At 50.4% G+C, this 24,187-nt stretch overlaps 2 protein-coding genes across 2 annotated transcripts in view; one reads left to right on the top strand and one right to left on the bottom strand.

Annotated features, from left to right (window-relative positions):
* LOC144610725 (tetratricopeptide repeat protein 39A-like) overlaps positions 1–6,809 on the top strand; it is a 104,433-nt gene extending 97,624 nt beyond the window's left edge. The window contains exon 18 of the mRNA XM_078429643.1: positions 1,547–6,809. Coding sequence (XP_078285769.1) covers positions 1,547–1,661 — 115 coding nt within the window. The 3' untranslated portion in view covers positions 1,662–6,809. The remainder of the gene's footprint in view (positions 1–1,546) is intronic.
* Positions 6,658–20,898, bottom strand: LOC144610724 (large ribosomal subunit protein mL64-like). The gene is made up of 2 exons (XM_078429642.1): positions 20,550–20,898; positions 6,658–7,599 (listed from the first exon to the last, which is right to left on the bottom strand). Exons 1-2 carry the CDS (start codon positions 20,882–20,884, stop codon positions 7,308–7,310), a joined length of 627 nt encoding a protein of 208 aa, XP_078285768.1. The 5' UTR covers positions 20,885–20,898; the 3' UTR covers positions 6,658–7,307.
* Positions 20,899–24,187: the final 3,289 nt, after the last annotated feature.

The following is a 24,187-nucleotide window of genomic DNA, read 5'->3' as shown; positions in this document are numbered from 1 at the left end:
TTTGGCCCAACTTGCCCACGTTGACCAAGATCCCCATCTACATTAGTCCCACTAATATGGGCATTTGGCCCATATCACTCTAATCCTATCCGATCCATGTACCTGTCCAAATGTCTTTTAAATGCCCTTATTGCACCTCCATCAACTACCTCTTCTGGTAGCACGTTCCATACACTCATCTCCCTTTGTGTGAAAAAAGCTGCCCCCTCAAGTTCCTATTAAATTTTTCCCCTCTTACGTTAAACCTATGTCCACTGGTTCCTGATTCCCCTAGTCTGGGTAAAAGATTCTGTGCATCTGTTCATCACGAAATATATTCTCTCAGCATCTGCCTTGTCAAGGCTGCTCAGTATATTGTAAGTCCCAATGAACTCAAGGCCCAGCCCATTTGAGCTCTCCTTTCTGATCGGACCGACCGAGGCAAGAACTGCTCAGGTGAACCTTTGCTTTGCATTCCCTCCATTTATGTGCATGTCCTTGGGGATACAAATGAGCTGATTCACAGAAATCCAATCTTATGCAAATTCTCCCGTACATTGTTCATGCATTTTTCACGATGTAATGACTATAAAACATTTCATGGTATTCATTAATGACTGGATGGGGAATCAAGAACCAGAGCACATAGGTTTAAGGGGGGGGGGGGAGGGTAAAGATGTAATAGGAACCTGAAGGGCAACGTTTTCAATCAGAGGGTGGTGGGTAGATGGAACGACTTGCCAGAGGAGGTAGTTGAGGAAGGTATAATAACATTTAAAAGATATTTGAACAGGTACATGGATAGGGAAGGTTTAGATGGACATGGGCCAAACCCAGGCAAATAGAACTAGCATAGATGGGGCATATTGGTTGGATTGGACAAGTTGGGGCGAAGGTTCTGTTTTTGTGCTGTATTACTGGATGACTATTTGTTTACATTTAGCCTATTACCCGAAACCTTTCCTATCCAGATATCAGTCCAAATGTCTTTTAAAAGTCATTATTGTATGCTCTTCTATGTCTTCCCCTGGCAGCTCTTTCCAGATACGGACTACCCTCTGAGTGTAACATTTTTCCTTCAGGTCCCTCGTAAATCTCACCCCTCTTACTTTACGCTTGTTTTAGAATCCTCTACCCCTGGGAGAAAGACTGAGCATTTACTTTATCCATGCCCCTCATGATCTTGTACACCTCAATAAGCTCACCCCTCAGCCTCCTACACTCTAAAGAAAACAATGCCAGCCTGTCCAACCTCTCCCTATCACTCAAGTCTGCGGGGAAAGTCCTGGTGAATCTCTTCTGCACCCTGCAGGGCCCTGGAAGAACAGGAATGAAGATGATTTGATTGTTCCAGGAGCTAGCAAAAAAAACACTTTATGCTCTGCTGTGACAATTCTACGATTCTATTGATTGGGAGTCAGGGGTGATGGGGAGAGGGCGGGAGAGTGGGGTTGAGAAGGAGAGATAGATCAGCCATGATTGAATGGTGGAGTAGACTTGATGGGCCGAATGGCCTAGTTCTGCTCCCAGAACCTATGAACTTATGACCTGCTCCTCTCTCTCTTAGACAAAACTACAAGGACTACTCCATGGAATCCAGGACTCTCTTCCGGATACACGCTGCTCTTTCCAAACTGAAAGCAGAGAAAGATGAGAATGGGCTGGAAGGAACCGCTCTCTAGATGTGAACATGATCCAGTGCAAAAAAACAATGAAGGACTCGGCAGTTAAAACGGGGAAGGGGAGGGGCTGGCGGGAGGAGCAGGGACATAGAATTAAACGGGCAGCTTCGCTCCAGAGAATACCAGGGATAGAAACGTTGGGGGAGCTGGAAATTGTCCTGTGCCATTTTTGATTTGAGGAAAGGGCGTGGGAACCGTTGCCATGGGGATGGAGCGGCCGCCATTTTGTTTTCTACTGGACCTGAAGGGCATCGTGAATTCTCATTCCAGGCGGGAAAGAGCTGGAATTCCTGGAGGGGCCTGGCCAAATCAAAGGAGGGATAAAAACGCCCTAGAAACAGGGCACAAAACTAGCTTGTCCTTTCTTCAATTTCCTGGTAATACCAGGTAGCTGTGCCTTCCCCTGCTGCTTTATGGAGGCCGCTAGTTTAGGCCACTCGGGTTAGAAGTTTACTTATTAGTGCAAATGCATCATTTTAATGTTTTTGATGTAATTTGGAATGTTTCTAAATTTAGATTCTGTAGATAGACTGTGGAATATTGGGAGACTGGTTTGGCTAATTATACAAATTATTTTATATGCTGCCACTTAAGAGATTTTATATTTTACATTCAAATTGGGGTGTTATATTTCATCGTTGCAAGGTGGTTATTCAAATTGTTGCACGTACAATCGTTGATTGCTGCATTAGCTGGATGTGGCTGGTTAGTGGCTTAATATTGGCGTTGGATCCGACCGAACCTGGAAGGTTTTCCTGAAAGCTTGGAAAATTGTGTACTTTTCCAATGTTCGATGTTTAAATGAAGCCAGGAAAAACAGAAGTGCCTGGTACATCCGTTCCTTTGGCTGGCTTCAACTTTGCTTTTATGTGCTGTAATTTAGGAAATGTAAAGAGTGGATTCTGTAGGCAGACCTCAGCCATCACCAAAGCCTCCACACATGGTGGACATCAGAGTCCATCCCAATCCTGGCCTTGTCTGACTCCAGCGTGTGCAAATATCCATCAGGGGCTGAGATGGAGTTGCTTGCTCACATTGCCACTCGTTGTGCCAGTCTAGTTTAGTTGAGAGATACAGCATGGAAACAGTCCCTTCGGCCCACTGAGTCCGTGCCGACCAACAATCCCCATACACTAGCACTATCCTATACCTCAATAAGGTCACTGCTCAACCTCCTATGCTCCAAAGAAAATTATGGACAATTTACAAACCTTACCGAAGCCAATTAACCTACTATCCTGTATGTCTTAGGAATGTGGGAGGAAACTGGAGCATCCCGGGAAATCCCACGTGGTCACGGGGAGAACGAACAAACTCTGTACAGTCAGCACCCGTAGTCAGGATTCAACCAGGGTCTCTGACTCTTTAAGGCAGCTACTCTACCACTGCACCTGGCATCAGCTCCCCATTCGTCCCGGATGAACTGGGCAGGACCTGATCCCAAGGCTCATTGACTTGGCCCAACAACAGGTCAGGAATTGAAGAAGGGTCCTGACCCGAAATGTCGCCTATCCAGGTTCTCCAGAGATGCTGACACAAGGAACTGCAAACTTCTTCAGTCTGAAGAAGGGTCTCAACCCGAAATGTCACCCATTCCTTCTCTCCAGAGATGCTGCCTGTCCTGCTGAGTTACTCCAGTTTTTTGTGTCTATCAAGGAACTGCAAATGCTGGTTAACCAAAAAAAGAACACAAAGTACTGAAGTAACTCAATGGGTCAGTGGCATCTCTCCCATGACCATCAGTTGGAATACAGGTCCCGTCCCGAAATGTCACCAATCCCGTAAAAAGACACAAGGTGCTGGAGTAACTTAGCAGGTCAGGCAGCATCTCTGGGGACCATGGATCCGCGACGTTTCAGGTCGAGACCCTTCTTCGGACTACTTTGAAAAAATTCATCAGCACCTTCATCTTTGTTTCCATTGTTTCACCTATCCCAATTTCCCCAGAGATGCTGCCTGACCCACTAAGTTACTTGAGCTCTTCTATGTGTTGAGGTCAGGAAGCCTGATTTCCTGTAACCAGCATCTGCAATTCCTTCCTAGACATTTCCACTGAGTTATTCCTGGCTTGTCTTGAATTCTAACCTCGACCTAGACCGGCCAACAACTAAACCAGGAATCTGCTTTCCGAAGGTCATAACCCAATGTGCTGCTTTCTGTCCATTAATGAGGATGTTAAGTCATCACTTGGTTATCAGTGCAACTATCTGAATACTCCCAAGATGGAGCAGAGGGGGGACACCAATCTCCACCTCAAAAATATCCACTGACTTGACATCCAGTCTCCTGTGGCAATGAATGAGGGACACTGTGCTCCATCTTATTGTCCATGTTCACAAGTCATAGGAGCAGAATTAGGCCATTCGGCCCATCATGTCTACTCTGCCATTCAATCATGGCTGATCTATCTCTCCCTCCTAACTCCGTTCTCCTGCCTTCTTCCCATAACCCCCGACACCCGTACTAATCAAGAACCCATCAATTTCCACCTTAAAAATATCCATTGACTTGACTTCCACAGGCTTCTTTGGCAATGAAGTCCACAGATTCACCAATGTCTTGTCTTTCCCAAGTAGTTTCACATCAATGTCTTGTAACCTCTATTCCAACTTGTTGAACAATGGAGGACACACTGCCTCAGCCTCAGCTCAAGGCTGGAATGTACTGAGAAACTGCACTTGCTGAAAAACCTGGTTGAGCCATCCATCTTTATTCTATTGAGTTCTATCCCCACATCTCAGCAAGAATAACCGTGCTTCAGAGTAGTGGGGCAATGCAAAATGATGCTGGTGTTAATAGATTTACATCAAGAGTGCGCACAGTGCCAGATTCTGGGATTGATCGTGACTACGGGTGCTGTCTGTGTGGTTTGCTTGTTGTCTCTGTAATCACGTGGGCTTCATCCCTCTTCCCAAAAGCATGTGGGTTGGTACGGTAATCGGCCCTCTGTAAATTGCCCCTAGTGTGTAGGGAGTGGATGAGTAAGTGGGATAGCATAGAACTAGTGTGAATGGCTGATCGGCGGTTGGCGTGCTCAGTGGGCCAAATGGCCTTTCCCCATGCAGTCTCTTTGAACTAAACATCGTGAAACTAGTTTACAAATATTTATGTCAATGCATAAGATTTGGTTCTGCTATCTTGAGGTGCTTAAGGTAATTGTAGAGAAAAAATAAACACGGGATTAATGCTTGATGGTGGACACAGACTCGCTGGGCTGAAGGGCCTGTTCCATACTGTGTGGCTGAATCTGAAAGAACGCTGGGTCCGGAACAAGGGTAATAACAAGGAAATGCAGATGCTGGTTATACCAAAGATAGAATCAAAGTAACTCAGTGGGTCAGGCAGCATCCCTGGAGAACATATCACCTATTCAGACTGAAGGGTCCCAACCAAAAACGTTCCCTATCCATGACCTTGAGCGGTCACGGTGGCATAGCGGTAGAGTTGCTGCCTTACAGCGAACGAAGCGCTGAAGACCCGGGTTCGATCCCGACTACAGGTGCTGTCTGTATGGAGTTTGTACGTTCTCCCCGTGACCTGCGTGGGTTTTCTCCGAGATCTTCGGTTTCCTCCCACACTCCAAAGACGTGCAGGTTTGTAGGTTAATTAGCTTGGTGTAAATGTCAAAATTAATTGTCCCTAGTGGGTGTAGGATGGTGTTAATGTGCGGGGATCGCTGGTCAGCACAGACCCGGTGGGCCGAAGGGCCTGTTTCTGCACTGTATGAAAAAAAAATCCATGTTCCCTGGAGATGCTGCCTGATCTGCAGTTACCTCAGCACTTTGTGACCTCCTGGACCATGGTCCTTGGAGCTGGTTGGCAGGAATAATAACTTCAACCTGAGGAGAGGCGAGGAACATATCTCTCTTCAATTTAAGGCTGAGGGGCCTGTTTCCGTGGTGTATCTCTAAACTAAATTTAGTCTTAATATCTGATCCTGCTCTTTGAAGAGCCTGCTAAACACTTTACCACAACTCTCACAGCTTCCTCCCTCAAACTGAACTATCTGAACCTTCTCCTGTTTGGAGTTGATGGTCTGTGTGGGAAGATGCTGGTTTAAACCAAAGATAGATACAAAAAGCCGAAGTAACCCTGCAGGACAGGCAGCATCTCTGGAGAGAAGGAATAGGGGACGTTTTGGAGCGAGACCCTTCTACAGACTGACCCGCTAAGTTACTCCAGCTTTTTGTGTGTAACTGGAGTCGACGATCAGTTGGTATCTCTGCTGTCACACGGGGAATGAACCTGCTGGCAGCAACATACTGCTACAGCACAGAGCTGTGTCTTTGATAGAAAATTCAGCCAACTGTAAATGCAACCAACCTTTCACTATGTCACACGTTTACTGTTCATTTCAGCACAGTTTAACTGGTCAAAATTCAGACTGATTCTATCCCAGTGCTGGATTTAACAAATGTTCCAATTTTAATATTTCCCCCTCTGAAGCAGTGCTCCCACCTCACCCAAAGATCATGGAGAAAAGCTGTACTGCTGGCTCAGCCATTCCAACCCGATGATTCTCATTTAAAGTAACTTGTTCAAGCTAGAGAAAGCAAATCAGCACTGTTTCACCCTGGTTTTCAATTCAAGTAAAATATCTTCTCCAAATGTTCTGGAATAGGTTAGGCCTGCACCACATGGTTCTTGAATCACTGTTGTGTCACTGCATTAAAAGGTACAGATTATTGCCTAGAAATTCATCCCCAATTAGCACTAATATATTGTAAACTATCACTAGCAAGTTGCACCACGGCACAAATTCATTCCATTGGACTAAATGGAGGTCATAACTTGCTGAGGTTATCTGGTATGTTCAACTCTACAATGCTAATGGAATCACGGGCCATGGGAAAAAGCAGGAACGGGGTACTGATTATGGATGATCAGCCATGATCATATTGAATGGTGGTGCTGGCTCAAAGGGCCAAATGGCCTATGTTTCAATGTAGAAGAGGAACACATTTTACCTCTGACTCTTAGGAGTCCCCAGATGACTTAAAATGCGTCAAATAATCTTGTGGATGAGGAGCAAAGGTTTGCATTTACATGTGACTTAAGGCAAAGAATTTACATGTGAGGCAAAAATAATTGATTCAAATCACTTAATCATTTTAATTTATGTCAATTTAACTCAATAAAGTGAAAGTCTGGTAACAATGTGGTGTGTTTGTCTGTGTAGCTGTTATAACCAAGAATCAGTGGTTCATTACATAAGCTGCACCATTAGGTTCTGACTGCATCTTGTCTTTATTTCTGATGCCAACTTGCCAGTGACCAAGATCAAAACACTGGGCCGTCCAAATCCACACGACTTCCAGAGAAAAGCAACATACCTTCTTCTCCAATCTGACATCTCCACACTCCCCCATTAGCTCTTGGATTCATTAGGCAAGGTCTGAGACTGCAGGTCAATTGTACAACCTGTTACTTAAGGGAGACAGCTACCAGAAACCTTCTCTGGTTAATTGCCAATAAGTATGGTCAACTGCCAAGAGCAAATTAAGTTAAATTACAAATGCCTGGGGCCACCTGGATTGGAACATCTCAGATACATTAAACCCTGTCATTTACTTATACTGGTTCATGCAGATTCATGGAAACGGTTTGGGGTTGTTCCAGATCCTGGGTGGAGGTGAGGACATGGTTTTAAGGTGTGGCCACTGCCGTCACCACCTCACTCCTTCCAGCTTCTATGTTCTGCCGCCTCTTTATCAGCTTCTGTTTCTTCTTCTCCTCCTTCTCCAGCTCCTTCACCATGTCCTGGAACTTGGCGTTGCGCGGGTCGATGCTGTAGCCAAATCGCTCCCGAGCTTCAACCAGCAGCCGGTCCCGCCTGGCCTTCTCCTCCCTCTGCTTCACCTTGGCCTCGCGCTTTTCCCGTCTCCAATCTTCAACCATCTTCGGCATCTTGGCCATGTTTGACGCAATCAGCTTTTGTCTGGCGGGGGAAGGAGAGAGATGCATGATTGCAACACTTAAATCAATCCAACAACTTCCAGCACTCCTTTGTAAAGCCATGTCTGCCCATAACCCGTCCACCACACCCCACGTTGAATTACTTTTCAAATCCCCATCATCAATCTCATCGTTATCTAGTTTAGTTTAGTTTAGCGATACAGTGCGGAAACAGGCCCTTTCGGTCCACGCCGACCAGCGATCCCCGCACACTAACACTATCCTACACCCACTAGGGACAATCTTTACATTTATACCAAGCCAATTAACCTACAAACCTGTACATCTTTGGAGTGTGGGAGGAAACCGAAGATCTCGGAGAAAACCCACGCAGGTCACGGGGAGAACGTACAAACTCCGTACAGACAGCACCCGTAGTCGGGATGGAACCCGGGTCTCTGGCGCTGCATTCGCTGTAAGACAGCAACTCTACCGCTGCACCACCGTGACCGCCCTTCTCTCCAGAGATGCTGCCTGTCCCGCTGAGTTACTCCAGCTTTTTGTGTCTATCTTCATGGTCTTGCTCCTTCCCAGGCCTTAAAGCACCCCGTTCCCGTCTCGATCAATTGAAAGATGCAGCCAGGAAAAAGGACCACCATCCATTACCCGTTCACACCAATTCTATGTTTCCCACTTACTCATCCACTCCCAAGGGACAATTTACAGGTCCAATTAACTGATAAACCCACACGTCTTTGGGATGTGGGAGCAAACACGGGCCCTTCAGCCCAATTCCTCCATGACGGGACTGTTCCGAGCTGGCGTGGAATTGATCGGCTGAATGGCCTCGTGCTGTGAGGGAAAATTCAAAGACTTTAAATATTGCAATGAGAAGTTTTGGGTGGCGCAGCGGTAGAGTTGCTGCCTCACAGCGCCAGGTTCCATCCCGACTACGGGCGCTGTGTACGGAGTTTGTACGTTCTCGTGACCTGCGTGGGTTTTCACCGAGATCATCCGTTTCCTCCCACACTCCAAAGATGTACAAGTTTGTAGGTTAATTGGCTTGGTAAATGTAACAATTGTCCCTGGTGTGTGTAGGATAGTGTTAGTGTGCGGGGATCGCTGGTCGGCGCTGACATGGTGGGCCGAAGAGCCTGTTTCCGCGCTGTATCTAAATTAAATGTTTCCCCACTGTGCTTGGGCTGGTCAGGGGGAGAGTAAACGGGAGTGTGGATGCTCTGCTTTGGAAGGTGATAGAGATTCTCTCAAAATTTGAAAAGCATCTGGATGAGCACTTGAAGCAGCAAGGTTTTAGACCTTAGAGATACAGTGTGGAAACAGGCCCTTTGACCCACTGAGGCCGTGCCGACCAGCGATCACCCCGTACACCAACACAATCCTACAGACTAATGACAATTTACAAGTTTAGCAAAGCTGATTAACCTACAGACCTGCACTTTGGGATGTGGAAGGAAAACGGAGCACCCAGAGAAAACCTACACGGTCACAGAGAGAACAAACAAACTCCGTACAGACAGCACCCGTAGTCAGGGTGGAACCCGGGTCTCTGGCGCTGTGAGGCAGCAACTCTACCGCTGTACCGCCCTCTGGACTAGTTTTGTTTAGAGATACAGCGTGGAAACAGGCCCTTCAACACACCGAATCGGCACTGATCAGAGAGCGCCCCGTATACTTGCACTATATTACACATTAGGGGCATCTTACAGAAGCCAATCAACCTACAAACCTGTGCGCTTTGGAATGTGGGAAGAAACTGGAGCATCCGGTGAAAACCCACAGGAATATTATACAGACGGCACACAGACAGCACCTGTACTCAGGATTGAACACGATACTCTGGCGCTGTACGGCAGCAACTCTACCGCTGGGCTGCCCTGGTAAATGGGACTGGTATATTGTGTAGGGAAAAAAAACACATGTTGGTTAAAATCGAAGGTAGACTCAAAATACTGGAGTAACTCAGCGGGTCGGGCAGCATCTCGGGAGAGAAGGAGTGGGTGACGTTTTCTGGGTCTACACCCTTCTTCAGACTGAAGAATGGTCTCGAGCCGAAATGTCACCCATTCCTTCTCTCCCGAGATGCCGCCTGACCCGCTGAGTTACTCCAGCATTTTGTGTCTCTGCCTGGTATAATGTGTGCTTGCCCAGAGTAGTGTCCGGGCTTATTTGTGCTGTATGACCACGAATGTGGGGAGAATAGGGGACATTGATGGAGGGGGGGGGGGGGGAGAGTGAGACCGCCCCCACCAACGTAAAGAGCTGAAATGGCTTCCTCCTGTAGCAGGAATGTGATGCATGGTGGAAAGGTTTACCCAGCTTGTTACAATCCCAAGGGTAACACGCAGCTCATCAATGCTAACCAAAACTCAGTGGGACACCCAGACTGAACTCGGGCAGTAGTAGAGCTTTCCAATACTGGTCGTCATTCCTTTCATCCCCTCAACCCCTGCCACTGGCTTCACATTTCACTTCGTTTTTCTCCTCATCTGACACCCATTTATCTGCTTTCCACCGTAGGCCGTTATCATGTACTCCACCCTTCCGATAATTCCCCACCCATTCACCCATCCCGCCTTTATCCACCTGTCACTTGCCAGACTTTTGCTTGCACCCCTATCTTTTCCAGCTGTTCTAATCCCACCCCACCTCTCCACCACACCGGTCTGAAGAGGGGTCCTGATCCAAAATGTCATCTGTTCATTCCCTCCACAGATGCTGCCTGACCCGCTGTGTTTCTCCAGCACTGTGTTTTGCTGGAATGACATTCAATGGGTCGTGCTGGTATTTCAGGTAGTGTAGGCAGTGAAGAAAGCTAATGGCATGTGGGCCTTCATTAAGAGACGATTTGAGTACAGGAGCAAAGAGGTCCTTCTGAAGTTGCACAGGGCCCTGGTGAGACCACATATGGAGTATTGTGTGCAGTTTTGGCCTCATTTGAGGAAGGACATCCTTGCTATTGAGGGCGTGCAGCGTAGGTTCACGAGGTTAATCCCCGGGATGGCGGGACTGTCATATGAGGAAAGATTGGAAAGACTGGGCTTGTATTCACCGGAGTTTAGAAGGATGAGAGGGGATCTTATAGAGACGTATAAAATTATAAAAGGACTGGACAAGCTAGATGCAGGAAAACTGTTCCTAGTATTGGGGGAGTCCAGAACCAGGGGCCACAGTCTAAGAATAAAGGGGAGGTCATTTAAAACTGAGTTGAGAAAAATATTTTTCACCCAGAGAGTTGTGAATTTGTGGAATTCTCTGCCACAGAGGGCAGTGGAGGCCAATTCACTGGATGAATTTAAAAGAGAGTTAGATAGAGCTCTAGGGGCTAGCGGAATCAAGGGGTATGGGGAGAAGGCAGGCACGAGTTACTGATTGTGGATGATCAGCCATGATCACAATGAATGGCAGTGCTGCCTCAAAGGGCCAAATGGCCTCCTCCTGCACCTATTTTCTATGTTTCCACGTTTCAGAGATGTCAAATTAGTTGAATGTGCTTTGTGTTCTCCAAACATCCCCACACACTATCCCTACCCTTAATAACAGACAGAGTAGGTTAAAAACAAAGAATGCTTTCTTTCAGAGACCTTTAGAATCGAACTGCTCAGAAATAGGCCCTTCGGCCCATTGTGCCAACCAGCAATTACCTGTACACTAGTTCTATCCTACACACTGGGGATAATTTACAGAAGCCAATTAACCTACAAACCCGTCCGTCTTTGGAATGTGGGAGGAAACTGGAGCACCCGGAAAAACCAAGTGGTCACAGGGAGAACGTACAAACTCCATAAAGACAGCACACATAATCAGGATCGAAGGTAGACACAAAAGGTTGGAGTAACTCAGCAGGTCAGGCAGCATCTCTGGAGAAAAGGAACAGGTGACGTTTCGGGTGGAGTCCCTTCACCCTGGTCTCTGGTGCTGCCAGGCAGGTGCTCTCCGGATCTGCCTCCACCACCAGCCCCGGCAGTGCGTTCCAGGCACCCATCACCCTCTAAAGAAACTTTGAATCACATTGACCAGGCTGTGGTCTGTAGCCTGCTGGGCCTCTGGACCTTGGCCAGAGAGCTGTAACCTCTGACGACTGATCCGCCTTGTTTCGTTTACATTTGTGACTGGACCTTGCTGACTGGACCTTGCAGTTTTTATTGCCCATCCCGTGCTGGTCTTGAGAGGGGGGTAGTTACCACTGCTGGTGCGGACAAGGCCACACTCACCCATGTGAGCAGCCAACATCCCCAGTTACACGGCTGGGTTTTGCTTTGTAGATGGATCTTGGAAACACATCCTCTCAAAATGCCTCTTGATTCGAAACACTGCTGCATCATTTCCTCCAGACTACTGCTGCATTCTCGAGATGTAACGCGTTTCCCAGGTCTGCTATTTCGTTTCGAGATACAGCGCGGAAACAGGCCCTTTCGGCCCACCGGGTCCGCGCCGACCAGCGATCCCCGCACACTAACACTATCCTACACCCACTCGGGACAATTTTTACAATTACCAAGCCAATTAACCTACAAACCTGCACGTCTTTGGAGTGTGGGAGGAAACCGAAGATCTCGGAGAAAACCCACGCAGGTCACGGGGAGAACGTACAAACTCCGTACAGACGGCGCCCGTAGTCGGGATGGAACCCGGGTCTCCGGCGCTGCATTCGCTGTAAGGCAGCAACTCTACCGCTGCACCACCGTGATCGCCATGGCTCCTATTGAAAGCCAGTTTACTATCCCCATTTACAGAGAGATGAATATTCCCACTGTACTCTGGTGCTGAAACAAGGAACTGCAGGCGCTGGTTCACACAATAGGGCACACAGTGCTGGAGTAACTCAGCAGGTCAGGCAGCATCTCTGGAGAAAAGGAATAGGTGACGTTTTGGGTGGGGAGTCTTCTTTGGACTGCAGGAGTCTGAAGAAGGGTCCCGACCCGAAAAGTCACCTATCCACGTTCCCCAGAGATGCTGCCTGACACGCTGAGTTACTCCAGCACTCTGTGAAACGTCACCTATCCATGTTCTCCACAGATGCTGCCTGACCCGCTGAGTTACTCCAGCACTCTGTGAAACGTCACCTATCCATGTTCTCCACAGATGCTGCCTGACCCGCTGACTTACTCCGGCACTTTATGTCCGTTTGTATGATGGTGCAGATTGAGTGAGGAGGAATGAGCAGGTGTATTTTCTGCAAGTGGCTTTTTAGTTCAGTGTTACAGCGTGGAAATAGGCCCTTCGGCCCACTGAGCCCGTGCCGACCAACGATCCCCGCACACACACCATCCTACACACACTAGGGCCAATTTACAATTTTACCAAGTCAATTAGCCTACAAACCTGTACGTCTTTGGAGTGTGGGAGGAAACTTGAGATCCTGGAGAAAACCCACACAGGTCACGGAGAGAACGTACAAACTCCGTGCAGACAGCACCCGTAGTCAGGATTGAACCCGGGTCTCCAGCGCTGTGAGGCTAAGCAAAGGCCAAAGTGGCTTTTGTTTCACGGTTACCAGTCAGGGAGAGGGGGAGCATCCCCTAGTGTGAGAGGCCATCCTTTCTTAAAAAGGGAGCATCTGAGGAATTTTATAGGAAGCTAGGATAACTGAGAATGAAGCTAAGCCCCCAGACATATTCCATACATGAACTCTCACGTCCGAGTCTACTCCACATCTCCTGGGTGTGTTCAAAGAAAATTAAAAACAGGATTTTAGAAAAACTTGGCAATAAGCAATAGGTGCAGGAGTAGGCCATTCGGCCCTTCGAGCCAGCACCACCAGTCAATGTGATCATGGCTGATCATTCTCAATCAGTACCCCGTTCCTGCCTTCTCCCCATACCCCCTGACTCCGCTATCCTTAAGAGCTCTATCTAGCTCTCTCTCTTGTCTCGACCCGAAACGTCACCCATTCCTTCTCTCCTGAGATGCTGCCTGACCTGCTGAGTTACTCCAGCATTTTGTGAAATAAATACCTTCGATTTGTACCAGCATCTGCAGTTGTTTTCTTACTCTAGCTCTCTCTTGAATGCATTCAGAGAATTGGCCTCCACTGCCTTCTGAGAATTGGCCGCGGTGGCACAGCGGTAGAGTTGCTGCCTCACAGCGCCGGAGACCCGGGTTCCATCCCGACTACGGGTGCTGTCTGTACGGAGTTTGTACCTTCTCCCCGTGGATTTTCTGCGGGATCTTCGGTTTCAACCCACACTCCAAAGACGTACAGGTTTGTAGGTTAATTGGCTTGGTATAAGTAAAAATTGTACAAAGTGTGCGTAAATAGTGTTAGTGTGCGGGGATCGCTGGTCGGTGCAGACTCGGTGGGCCGAAGGGCCTGTTTCCGAGCTGTATCTCTAAACTAAACTAAAGGTAAAACATTCCCTACACAGGCTGCTCACAGCAATAGCTCTGGAATTAATCCTTCATTCCTGAAGCCAACTCAAAAGTATTGGCAACCTTGTCCGGAATTCACAGGCAGGGATGATGCAGCGTGAAATGGCGGGGGTGGGATTGGGTTCAAGGAGATGGGAAAAGGTTTGAAAGGTCAGAGAAGAGCCACTGCCTCACAGCACCAGAGTAAAGGGTTTCCACCCTGACCTCGGGCGCTGTCTGTGTGGAGTTTGCACGTTCTCCCTGTGACCACGTGGGTTTCCTCCGGGTGCTCCGGTTTCCTCCCACATCCCAAAGACGTGCGCGTTTGTAGGTTAATTGGTCTCGTTAAAAAAACAAACCCTTGTGTGTAGGGAGATGATGGGAAAGTGGGATAACATAGAACGGATGAGCAATGGTTGGCATGGACTTGGTGGGCCGAAGGGGCTGCATCCATGCTGTGTGGCTCAACCAGACTAAAGTTAAATGTGCTTTTAGTAGCTCCTTTACCGTTTTGCAGAAAACAAGGCCCACAGGCAGCACAGTAGCGTAGCGGTAGAGTTGCTGCCTCACAGAGCCATAGACTCTGGTTCAATCCTGACTACGGGTGCTGTCTGTACAGAGTTTCTACGTTCTCCCCTGTGACCGCATGGATTTTCTCCGGGTGCTCCATTTTCCTCCCACTCTCCAAAGACGTACAGGTTTGTAGGTTAATTGACTTGGTATAATTGCAAATTGTCCCTAGTGTGTGTAGAATAGTGCTAGTGGGCAGGGGATCGCTGGTCGGCACGGACCCGGTGGGCAGAAGAGCCTGTTTCCGCTCTGTATCTCTAAACTAAACTAAAGCTGTCTCACGTCTGAAGAAGGGTCTCGACCCGAAACGTCACCCAACCCTTCTCTCCAGAGATGCTGCCTGTCCCACTGAGTTACTCCAGCATTCTGTGTCTATCTTCGGTTTAAACCTGCACCTGCAGTTCCTTCCTAAACTGAAGCTTCGTGTTTGAAGGTTGAAACACAGCAGGGACTTATTCTCTTGTTCATGATTACTGCTCGCTGACTCCCTGACCCATGCACACATCCTGTCTGTGCTTGCACTCTCCCAAGTTAAGAGGGGTGTCACGGTGGCGCGGCAGTAGAGTTGCCGCCTTACAGCGAATGCAGACCCGGGTTCCATCCCGACTACGGGCGCCGTCTGTACGGAGTTTATACGTTCTCCCCGTGACCTGCGTGGGTTTTCTCCGAGATTTTCGGTTTCCTCCCACACTCCAAAGACGTACAGGTTTATAGGTTAATTGGCTTTTAGCATAAGTGTAAAATTGTCCCTAGTGGGTGTAGGATAGTGTTAGTGTGCGGGGATCGCCGAAAGGGCCTGTTAAAGCCCTGTATCTCTAAACTAAACTAAACTAAAGACCACACTGAAATGCAAAACTAAGCCAGCTGGCGAACAAGTGTGTTGGAGTAGAGGGCCGGTGAGGAGATGTGTATCTTTGGGGCTGCCCTAAACCTCACACCACTTTCTCGCCTTTGATTTCATTAACAGCTGCTGATGTGCATTTCACACCTGCTGGTGAGGAACCGCTGTGCTTCAAGCAGTTGTTGAAAGGCAAGGACCCACCATCAGAGTTCACACTGGCAGCCTGCAGTCAGTGTGCATCAACACAAGCAGACAGATCCCCTGGGGGTATGAGGCTTCAGCCTCTTAACCTCCCCAGAAAGGCACAACAAGCTGGAGTCACTCAGCAGGACAGGCAGCATCTCTGGAGAGAAGGGATGGGTGACGTTTCGGGTCGAGACCCTTCTTCAGACCCTTCTTAACCCTGCCCGCCCCCCTCTCTGGGAGATGTGGACCTGGGGTGTTACCTGAACCCCTGGAGGAAATATCCCACACCTGTGTCATCTTTGCAAAGCAGGAGGGAGTCCCAAAATGAGAAGCTGAGAAATCAATCCAATCTCACTGCAAAAGGTAAATTCCCTGGATTTCGGATGGTGGTGCAGCGGTAGAGTTGCTGCCTCACAGCGCCAGAGACCCGGGTTCCACCCCGACTACGGGTGCTGTCTGTACGGAGTTTGTACGTTCTCCCCGTGACCTGCGTGGGTTTTCCCCGAGATCTTCCGTTTCCTCCCACTCTCCAAAGACGTGCAGGTGTGTAGGTTAATTGGCTTCTGTAAATTGTCCCTAGTGTGTCGGGCAGACCTAGTGTGCGGGATCGTAGAATGGCGTGGACTCGTTGGGCAGAAAGGCCCGTTTCCAGGTTGTATCTCAAAATTAAACTAGAGGCTGTCCAGTCCATCAAATCCGTGCCAACTCAGAACATTCCCATCGATTCCATTTAGCACATTTCTTAGTGACCCGTTCCATCAACTATCCCCACATTCTACCTCCCCACAACACAGTTGGGGCCATTTGCAGTCACCTGTTAGCTTACCAACACGCACGTCTTTCGGATGTGGGAGGAAATGAGAGCACCCGGGTGAAAGCCATATTGTCATGGAGATTGTCACGTATAAGATTATTAAGGGGTTGGACACATTAGAGGCAGGAAACATGTCCCCAATGTTGGGGGAGTCCAGAACAAGGGGCCACAGTTTAAGAATAAGGGGTAGGCCATTTAGAACGGAGATGAGGAAAAACTTTTTCACTCAGAGAGTTGTGAATCTGTGGAATTCTCTGCCTCAGAAGCCAGTGGAGGCCAATTCTCTGAATGCATTCAAGAGAGAGCTAGATAGAGCTCTTAAGGATAGCGGAGTCAGGGGGTATGGGGAGAAGGCAGTAACGGGGTACTGATTGAGAATGATCAGCCATGATCACATTGAATGGTGGTGCTGGCTCGAAGGGCCGAATGGCCTCCTCCTAGTGTCTATTGTCACAGGGAGAATGTGCAAACTCCACAGAGTACCAGATTGAACCCGGACTTTACTTAAGAGATTTTAAAGCGCAGTAACAGGCCCTTCAGTCCACCGATTCTGCGCCGACCAGCGATCATCCCTTGCACTAGCACTATCCTACACACGAGGAACAATTTACAATTTCACCAAAACCAATTAGCGTACAGACCTGCACGTCTTTAGCGTGTGGGTGGAAACCTGATCTGGAGAAAACCAAGACGGTTTTCACCCAGAGAGTTGTGAATTTGTGGAATTCTCTGCCACAGAGGGCAGTGGAGGCCGATTCACTGGATGAATTTAAAAGAGAGTTAGATAGAGCTCTAGGGGCTAGCGGAATCAAGGGTTATGGGGAGAAGGCAGGCACGGGTTACTGATGGTGGATGATCAGCCATGACCACAATGAATGACGGTGCTGGCTCGAAGGGCCAAATGATTTTAGATTTAGATTTTTAGAGATACAGCGCAGAAACAGGCCCTTCGGCCCACCGGGTCCGCGCCGCCCAGCGATCCCCGCACACTAGCACTATCCTGCACCCACTAGGGACAATTTTTTACATTTGCCCAGCCAATTAACCTACATACCTGCACGTCTTTGGAATGTGGGAGGAAACCAAAGATCTCGGAGAAAACCCACGCAGGTCACGGGGAGAACGTACAAACTCCGTACAGATCGCGCCCGTAGTCGGGATCGAGACTGATTCTCCGACGCTGCATTCGCTGTAAGGCAGCAACTCTACCGCTGCGCCACCGTGCCACCCTTAATGGCCACCTCCTGCACCTATTTTCTATGTTTCTATGTCACAGGGAGATCGTACAAATACTGTACAGACAGCACCCGTAGTCAGGATGGAACCCGGGTCTCTGGTGCCGTGAGGCGGCAACTCTACCGCTGCGCCACCGTGCCACTCCGGGTCTGCAGGATTACTGGAGAAATCCTGAATAAACTCATGCCAAACCTCTGGACCCTGGGTCCTCCATCTGCAACCTGCTCCGGGACTCCCTGACCAGCAAACCTTAGGAGGTTGGAATTGGTCACAACATCTCCTCCACAGAGACCCTCAACACTGGAGCCCCTCAGGGTTGTGTGCTCAGTCCCCATCTCTGCACCCTGTCCACCCATGGCTGTGTAGCCAAGTGCAACGCCAACTGAACCTCCAAGTTCACCAGCGACACCACTTGTTGTGCAGATCGACGACAAAGTTGAGATGATGTACAGAAAAGTCACGGTGGCGCAGCGGTAGAGTTGCTGCCTTACATCGAATGCAGCACCGGGGACCCGAGTTCAATCCCGACTACGGGCGCTGTCTGTACGGAGTTTGTACGATCTCCCCGTGACCTGCGTAGGTTTCCTCCGAGATCTTCGGTTTCCTCCCACACTCCAAAGACGTACAGGGTTTTAGGTTAAATTGGCTTGGAAAACGTAAAAATTGGCCCTAGTGGGTGTAGGATAGTGTTAGTGTGCGGGGATCGCTGGTCGGCGCGGACCCGGTAGGCCGCAAGGGCCTGTTTCCGCGCTGTACCTCTAAACTAAACCAAAACTAAACCCAGCATGGCGTCAAAACAACAACCGAACTCGAAGAAGGGTCTTGACCCGAAAGGTCACCCATTCCTTCTCTCCAGAGATGCTGCCTGTCCTGCTGAGTTACTCCACCATTTTGTGACCCAACTCCTAACACAAGCAGGTCAACAGTTGGTTGTTGACCCAAGTAAACGAGGCAGCAAACACAACCGGATCCTCCATCCTCAATCTAGTTGCCCCAGCATCAGACGCCTTCAGCTAACAAGCTTCAACACTTCGCAATTCCTTCCCTGGAACTCGCTGCCTCTGATAAAAGGTCCTCAAAAACAACCCCCCAATAGCCCACCTGATCTTCCTCCACCTTTCTCAACTCCTTCACTCCTCTCCTCCCTCTCCCTCCTTCTGTCCCACCACTCTTCCCTCTCCTTCTCACTCTACCCCACAACCCCTCCCTCTACTCCACCCTCTCGAACTACCCACCACACTTCCCCTGCCTCCACCGCTATTCCCCCAATTACCCTTCCCCTCTCCATCACTCCCCCACCCTTTCCCATAACACTATTCCCACTACTCTGCTACCCTACACTCCCTCCCTACTGCTTCTCCCCTTCTCTTCCTCTCCCCCCACCTCCTCTCCTACCTCATCTCTTCTCCTCCACTCAACCTCCCCTCCCATCCCACCTCTCTCCACCCTCCACCCCTCCCTCTATCCCACCACCCATTCCCTCTCCCCACCCCTCCTCCCTCTCCCTCCCTCCGGCCCACCACCCACCACCCCTCCGTCTCCAACTCGTCACTATACCCCTCCTTTCTCCATCACTGTCCCACTCCTTCTCATAACACCATTCCCTCTGCTACCACCACCTCACCCACTCTCCTCTCACCCCAATTCATCTCCCCACCCCCTCCCCTCATATCCACCAACCCAACCCAACCTACCTCCCCTCGCATCTCCCCATCCCCCTCTCTCCATCCCTCTCCCCACTCTTCCTATCACCCCACCTCCCCTCCACCTCTCCTATCTCCCTCCACCTCTCCCCCCCTCCATTTATCCTGTCTCCCCAACCCCCCCTCCCCTCTCCCCACCCCCCATCTCTCCCCAACCTCTCCCCACCCCTCCTATCACCCCACCCCCTCCTCTCCCTCACCCCCTCCTCTCCCTCACCCCTCCTCTCCCCATCCCCTTCCCCCCCATCTCCACACCCACCCATCTATCCCCAACCCCCCACCACCTCTCCCCCCACCCCTATCTCCCCCACCCCCCCCTCCTCCTCTCCCCACCCCCCATCTTCACACCCTTCCCCTCCCCCTATATCTCCGCTCTTCACCTCACCCTCCCCCCCATCCACATCCCCCCCCCTATCCCTATCCCCCCCTATCCCTATCCCCCCCCTATCCCTATCCCCCCCTATCCCTATCCCCCCCATCCCTATCCTTCCCTATCCCTATCCCCCCCCTATCCCTATCCCCCCCATCCCTATCCCCCCCTATCCCTATCCCACCCCCTATCCCTATCCCCCCCCCTATCCCCCCCGTATCCCTATCCCCCCCCTATCCCTATCCCCCCCCTATCCCTATCTCCCTATCCCTATCCCCCCCCCTTATCCCTATCCCCCCCCTATCCCTATCCCCCCCATCCCTATCCCCCCCTATCCCTATCCCACCCCCTATCCCTATCCCCCCCCTATCCCCCCCGTATCCCTATCCCCCCCCTATCCCTATCCCCCCCTATCCCTATCTCCCTATCCCTATCCCCCCCCCTTATCCCTATCCCCCCCTATCCCTATCCCCCCCCTATCCCTATCCCCCCCCGTATCCCTATCCCCCCCTATCCCTATCCCCCCTATCCCTATCCCCCCCGTATCCCTATCCCCCCCTATCCCTATCCCCCCTATCCCTATCCCCCCCCTATCCCTATCCCCCCCATCCACATCCCCCCCCCCCTATCCCTATCCCCCCCTATCCCTATCCCCCCTATCCCTATCCCCCCCTATCCCTATCCCCCCCATCCACATCCCCCCCCCCCTATCCCTATCCCCCCCTATCCCTATCCCCCCTATCCCTATCCCCCCCCTATCCCTATCCCCCCCATCCACATCCCCCCCCCCTATCCCTATCCCCCCCCTATCCCTATCCCCCCTATCCCTATCCCCCCCCTATCCCTATCCCCCCCTACATCCCCCCCTACATCCCCCCCCCCCCCCCCCCCCCCCGCCCGGTACCTGTAACGTTGCCGTTGCTGCCGCTGTGAGTCTGCGGCCCTGATGTTGTCGCACAGTTGCTGGAGCGGCGGTTGCCAGTCGACCTGGTGACGGGCGAGACGGTGCAGCTCCTCGGGCCCGGGCCACAGCGAGGCGACCGCCACCCCCGAGGCCTCGCCCCCCGCCGCCGCCCACCGCTTACGGTCAGCACCGGGGCGGCCCAGACCCCCGGCCCCGCCCCCGCCCCGGCCCCGGCCCAGCGGCCGCGCGTGGTAGGCGGCGGCGGAGAAGGCGGCGGGGAGACACCGCGAGTAGGCGGCGGCACCGGCCAGGCCCCGCACCATGGGCGCCGCCATCTTGGATGGGGTCCTCGCCGCCGGTGCGCCCTCACCGCGCCTGCTGTAAAGTTGGCCAACTGTAAGAGGGAACTGCAGATGCTTCTTTACATCGAAGATAGACACAAAATGCTGGAGTCTTCTTTCGTATGTCAACCACAACAATCAAAAGTGGCAATTGGTGCTTCAGAGTACCGTAGTTGATGCTTTGTTGCAAATTTTGCCAGTTCCGTAGAACTACCCAGGGTGGACGATGAGGACGTAAAGCAGCTGCCCCCCCCCCATCAGCGGGTCAGGAAGCATCTCTGCAGAGAAGGAATGGGTTGAAACTAGGGTTGCCATATTTGCCAGGACATCCTGTATTTTGGGCTAAATTGGTTTGTCCCGTACGGGACCGCCCTTGTCCCGTATTAGGCCCGCGGGCCGCTGAAGGCCCGGACATTGTAGGCCCAGAGGCCGCTGTAGGCCGGGACAGTATAGTCTCACGAAGTGTGTTCGGGGAGCGGGGCCGAGTGTTTTTGCCTAACGGAGGTTGCATAGCAACCCGCCTCCCGGCCCGGGCGGCCACCATTGGTGGAGCGATAGCACGTGGCTCTGGCTGGGTGAGGTCACATGGGGCACGGGGTGGTGACGTCACCTTGTCCCGTATTTGGGAGTGAGATAGTTGGCACCCTTAGTTGAGACCCTTCTTTGGATGTACTGAACACGCGCGTTCCAGATATAAAAGTGTTTTCGGGCTAATAAAGTACTTTTCCAAAGGGTAATCACTATTGTAGGAAGGTTGGCAGAGAGTCATACGGCATGAAAACAGGCCCTTCGGCCCAACTTACTCACACCGACCAACCCGTCCCATCTACACAAATCCCACATTCGTTTGGCCCATATCCCTCTAAACCTGTCCGATCCATATACCTGTCTGAATGTTTCTTAAATGTTGTGATGGTCCCAGCCTCAACTACCTCCTCCGGCAGCTTGTTCCATACAGCCACCACCCTTTGTGTGAAAATGTTACACCTCAGGTTCCTATTAAATCTTTCCCCTCTCACCTTAGACCTCTGGTTGTTGATTCCCCTACTTTGGGCAAGAGTTTCTGTGTGTTTACCCGATCTATTTCTTTTATGATTTTTTACATCTCTATAAGATCATCCCTCATCCTCCTGCACTCCAAAGAATAAAGTCCAAGTCCGCTCAACCTCTCCCTATAGCTCAGGTCCTTGAGCCCTGGCAACATCGTCGTCAATCTTCTCTGCACCCTTTCCAGCTTTGCAATTTTTCCTATAACATGGTGCCCAAACCTGAACACAATACTCTAAAAGTGGCCTCACCAACATCTTATATAACTAGGGTTGCCAACTGTCCCATATTAGCTGGGACATCCCGCATATTGGGCTAAATTGGTTTGTCCCATACAGGACCGCCCTTTTCCCGTATTAGGCCCAGGGGCCGCTGTAGGCCCGGACACTGTAGGCCCGGTGGCCGCTGTAGGCCTGGACACTAGGCCCTGGGACCGCTGTAGGCCTGGACACTGTAGGCCCTGGGACCGCTGGAGGCCCGGACACTGGGCCCGGACACTGTAGGCCCGGGGGCCGCTGTAGGCCTGGACACTGTAGGCCCTGGGACCGTTGTAGGCCTGGACACTGTAGGCCCTGGGACCACTGGAGGCCCGGACACTGTAGGCCCGGGGGCCGCTGTAGGTCTGTGCTCTGCCTAACGGAGGTTATGTAGCAACCTGCCTAATGGCCCGGGCGGCCACCATTGGTGGAGCGGGAGCACGTGGCTGCCGGCTGGGTGAGGTCACGTGGGGCGCGGGGCGGTGATGTCACCTTTTGTCCCTTATTTGGGAGTGAGAAAGTTGGCAACCCTATATATAATTGCAACATGACCTCCCAACCTCTATACTGAGGGATGTATAGTCCCTGGGACCACCCTCTAAGGTGAGAGGGGAAAGATTTAATAGGAACCTGAGGTGTAACATTTTCACACAAAGGGTGTAAAGGGGGGGGGGGGTCAAATGGGATAGTCAAGGATGGAGTTAAAGGGAAAGAGAGTAAATGGAAAGTTAATGACCTCAGAAATTAACAGGAAAGAAATCTCACAAAGGGATAGGAGAGTATGGCCAAGTGTAATAGGGATCGATGTGAAGGGTGAGATGAGTAAGGAATTGAAAGTATTGTATATGAATGCGAGAAGTATAAGAAGTCAAGTAGATGAGCTTGAGGCTGAGTTAGAGGTTGGTAGATACGACATTGTGGGGATTACAGAGACGTGGCTGCAGGAGGATCGGGCCTGGGAACTTAATATTCAGGGTTATACATCCTATAGAAAGGACAGGCAGGTGGGCAGAGGCGGTGGGGTAGCTCTGCTGGTGAGGGATGAAATTCAGTCCCTTGCGAGGGAAGACATAGGGACTGATGAGGTAGAGTCACTGTGGATTGAGTTGAGGAATTTTAAAGGCAAGAAGACACTAATTGGTGTTATCTACAGACCCCCAAATAGTAGCCGGGATGTAGGGTGTAAGATGCAGCAGGAGTTAAAACTGGCATGTAAGACAGGTAATGCCACTGTGGTGATGGGGGATTTCAATATGCAGGTAGACTGGGAAAATCAGGTTGGTCCAGGACCCCAAGAAAGAGAGTTTGTAGAGTGCCTCCGAGATGGATTCTTCGAGCAGCTTGTAATGGAGCCTACCAGAGAAAAGGCAATTCTGGATTTAGTGTTGTCCAATGAACCAGATTTGATAAGAGAACTCGAGGTAAAGGAACCGCTTGGAGATAGTGATCATAATATGATTAGTTTTAATCTGCAATTTGAGAAGGAGAAGGTTAAATCGGAAGTGTCAGTGTTGCAGATGAACAAAGAGGACTATGAAGGCATGAGAGAAGAGCTGGCCAAGGTCGACTGGAAAGGGATCCTAGCAGGATTGATGGTGGAACAACAATGGCAGGAATTTCTGGGCATAATCCGGAAGATGCAGGATCATTTCATTCCAAAAAGGAAGAAAGATTCTAAGGGGAGCAGGAGGCAAACGTGGCTGACAAGGGAAGTTAGGGATGGAATAAAACTAAAAGAAAAAATGTATAACACAGCAAAGAGTAGCTGGAAGCCAGAGGATTGGGAAACTTTCATAGGATAACAGAAGGTAACAAAACGGGCAATACGGGCTGAAAAGATGAAGTACGAGGGGAAGCTGGCCAAGAATATAAAGAAGGACAGTTAAAGCTTCTTTAGATATGTTAAGAGAAAAAGAGTAGCAAAGTCAAATGTGGGTCCCTTGAAGGCAGACACAGGTGAAAATGTTATGTGTAACAAGGAAATGGTAGAAGA

Source organism: Rhinoraja longicauda, chromosome 37 (genome assembly GCF_053455715.1).
Source record: "Rhinoraja longicauda isolate Sanriku21f chromosome 37, sRhiLon1.1, whole genome shotgun sequence".
Taxonomy (NCBI): domain Eukaryota; kingdom Metazoa; phylum Chordata; class Chondrichthyes; order Rajiformes; family Arhynchobatidae; genus Rhinoraja; species Rhinoraja longicauda.
The sequence above is the reverse complement of the archived record's forward strand: the minus strand, read 5'-3'. Positions and strand labels throughout refer to the sequence as shown.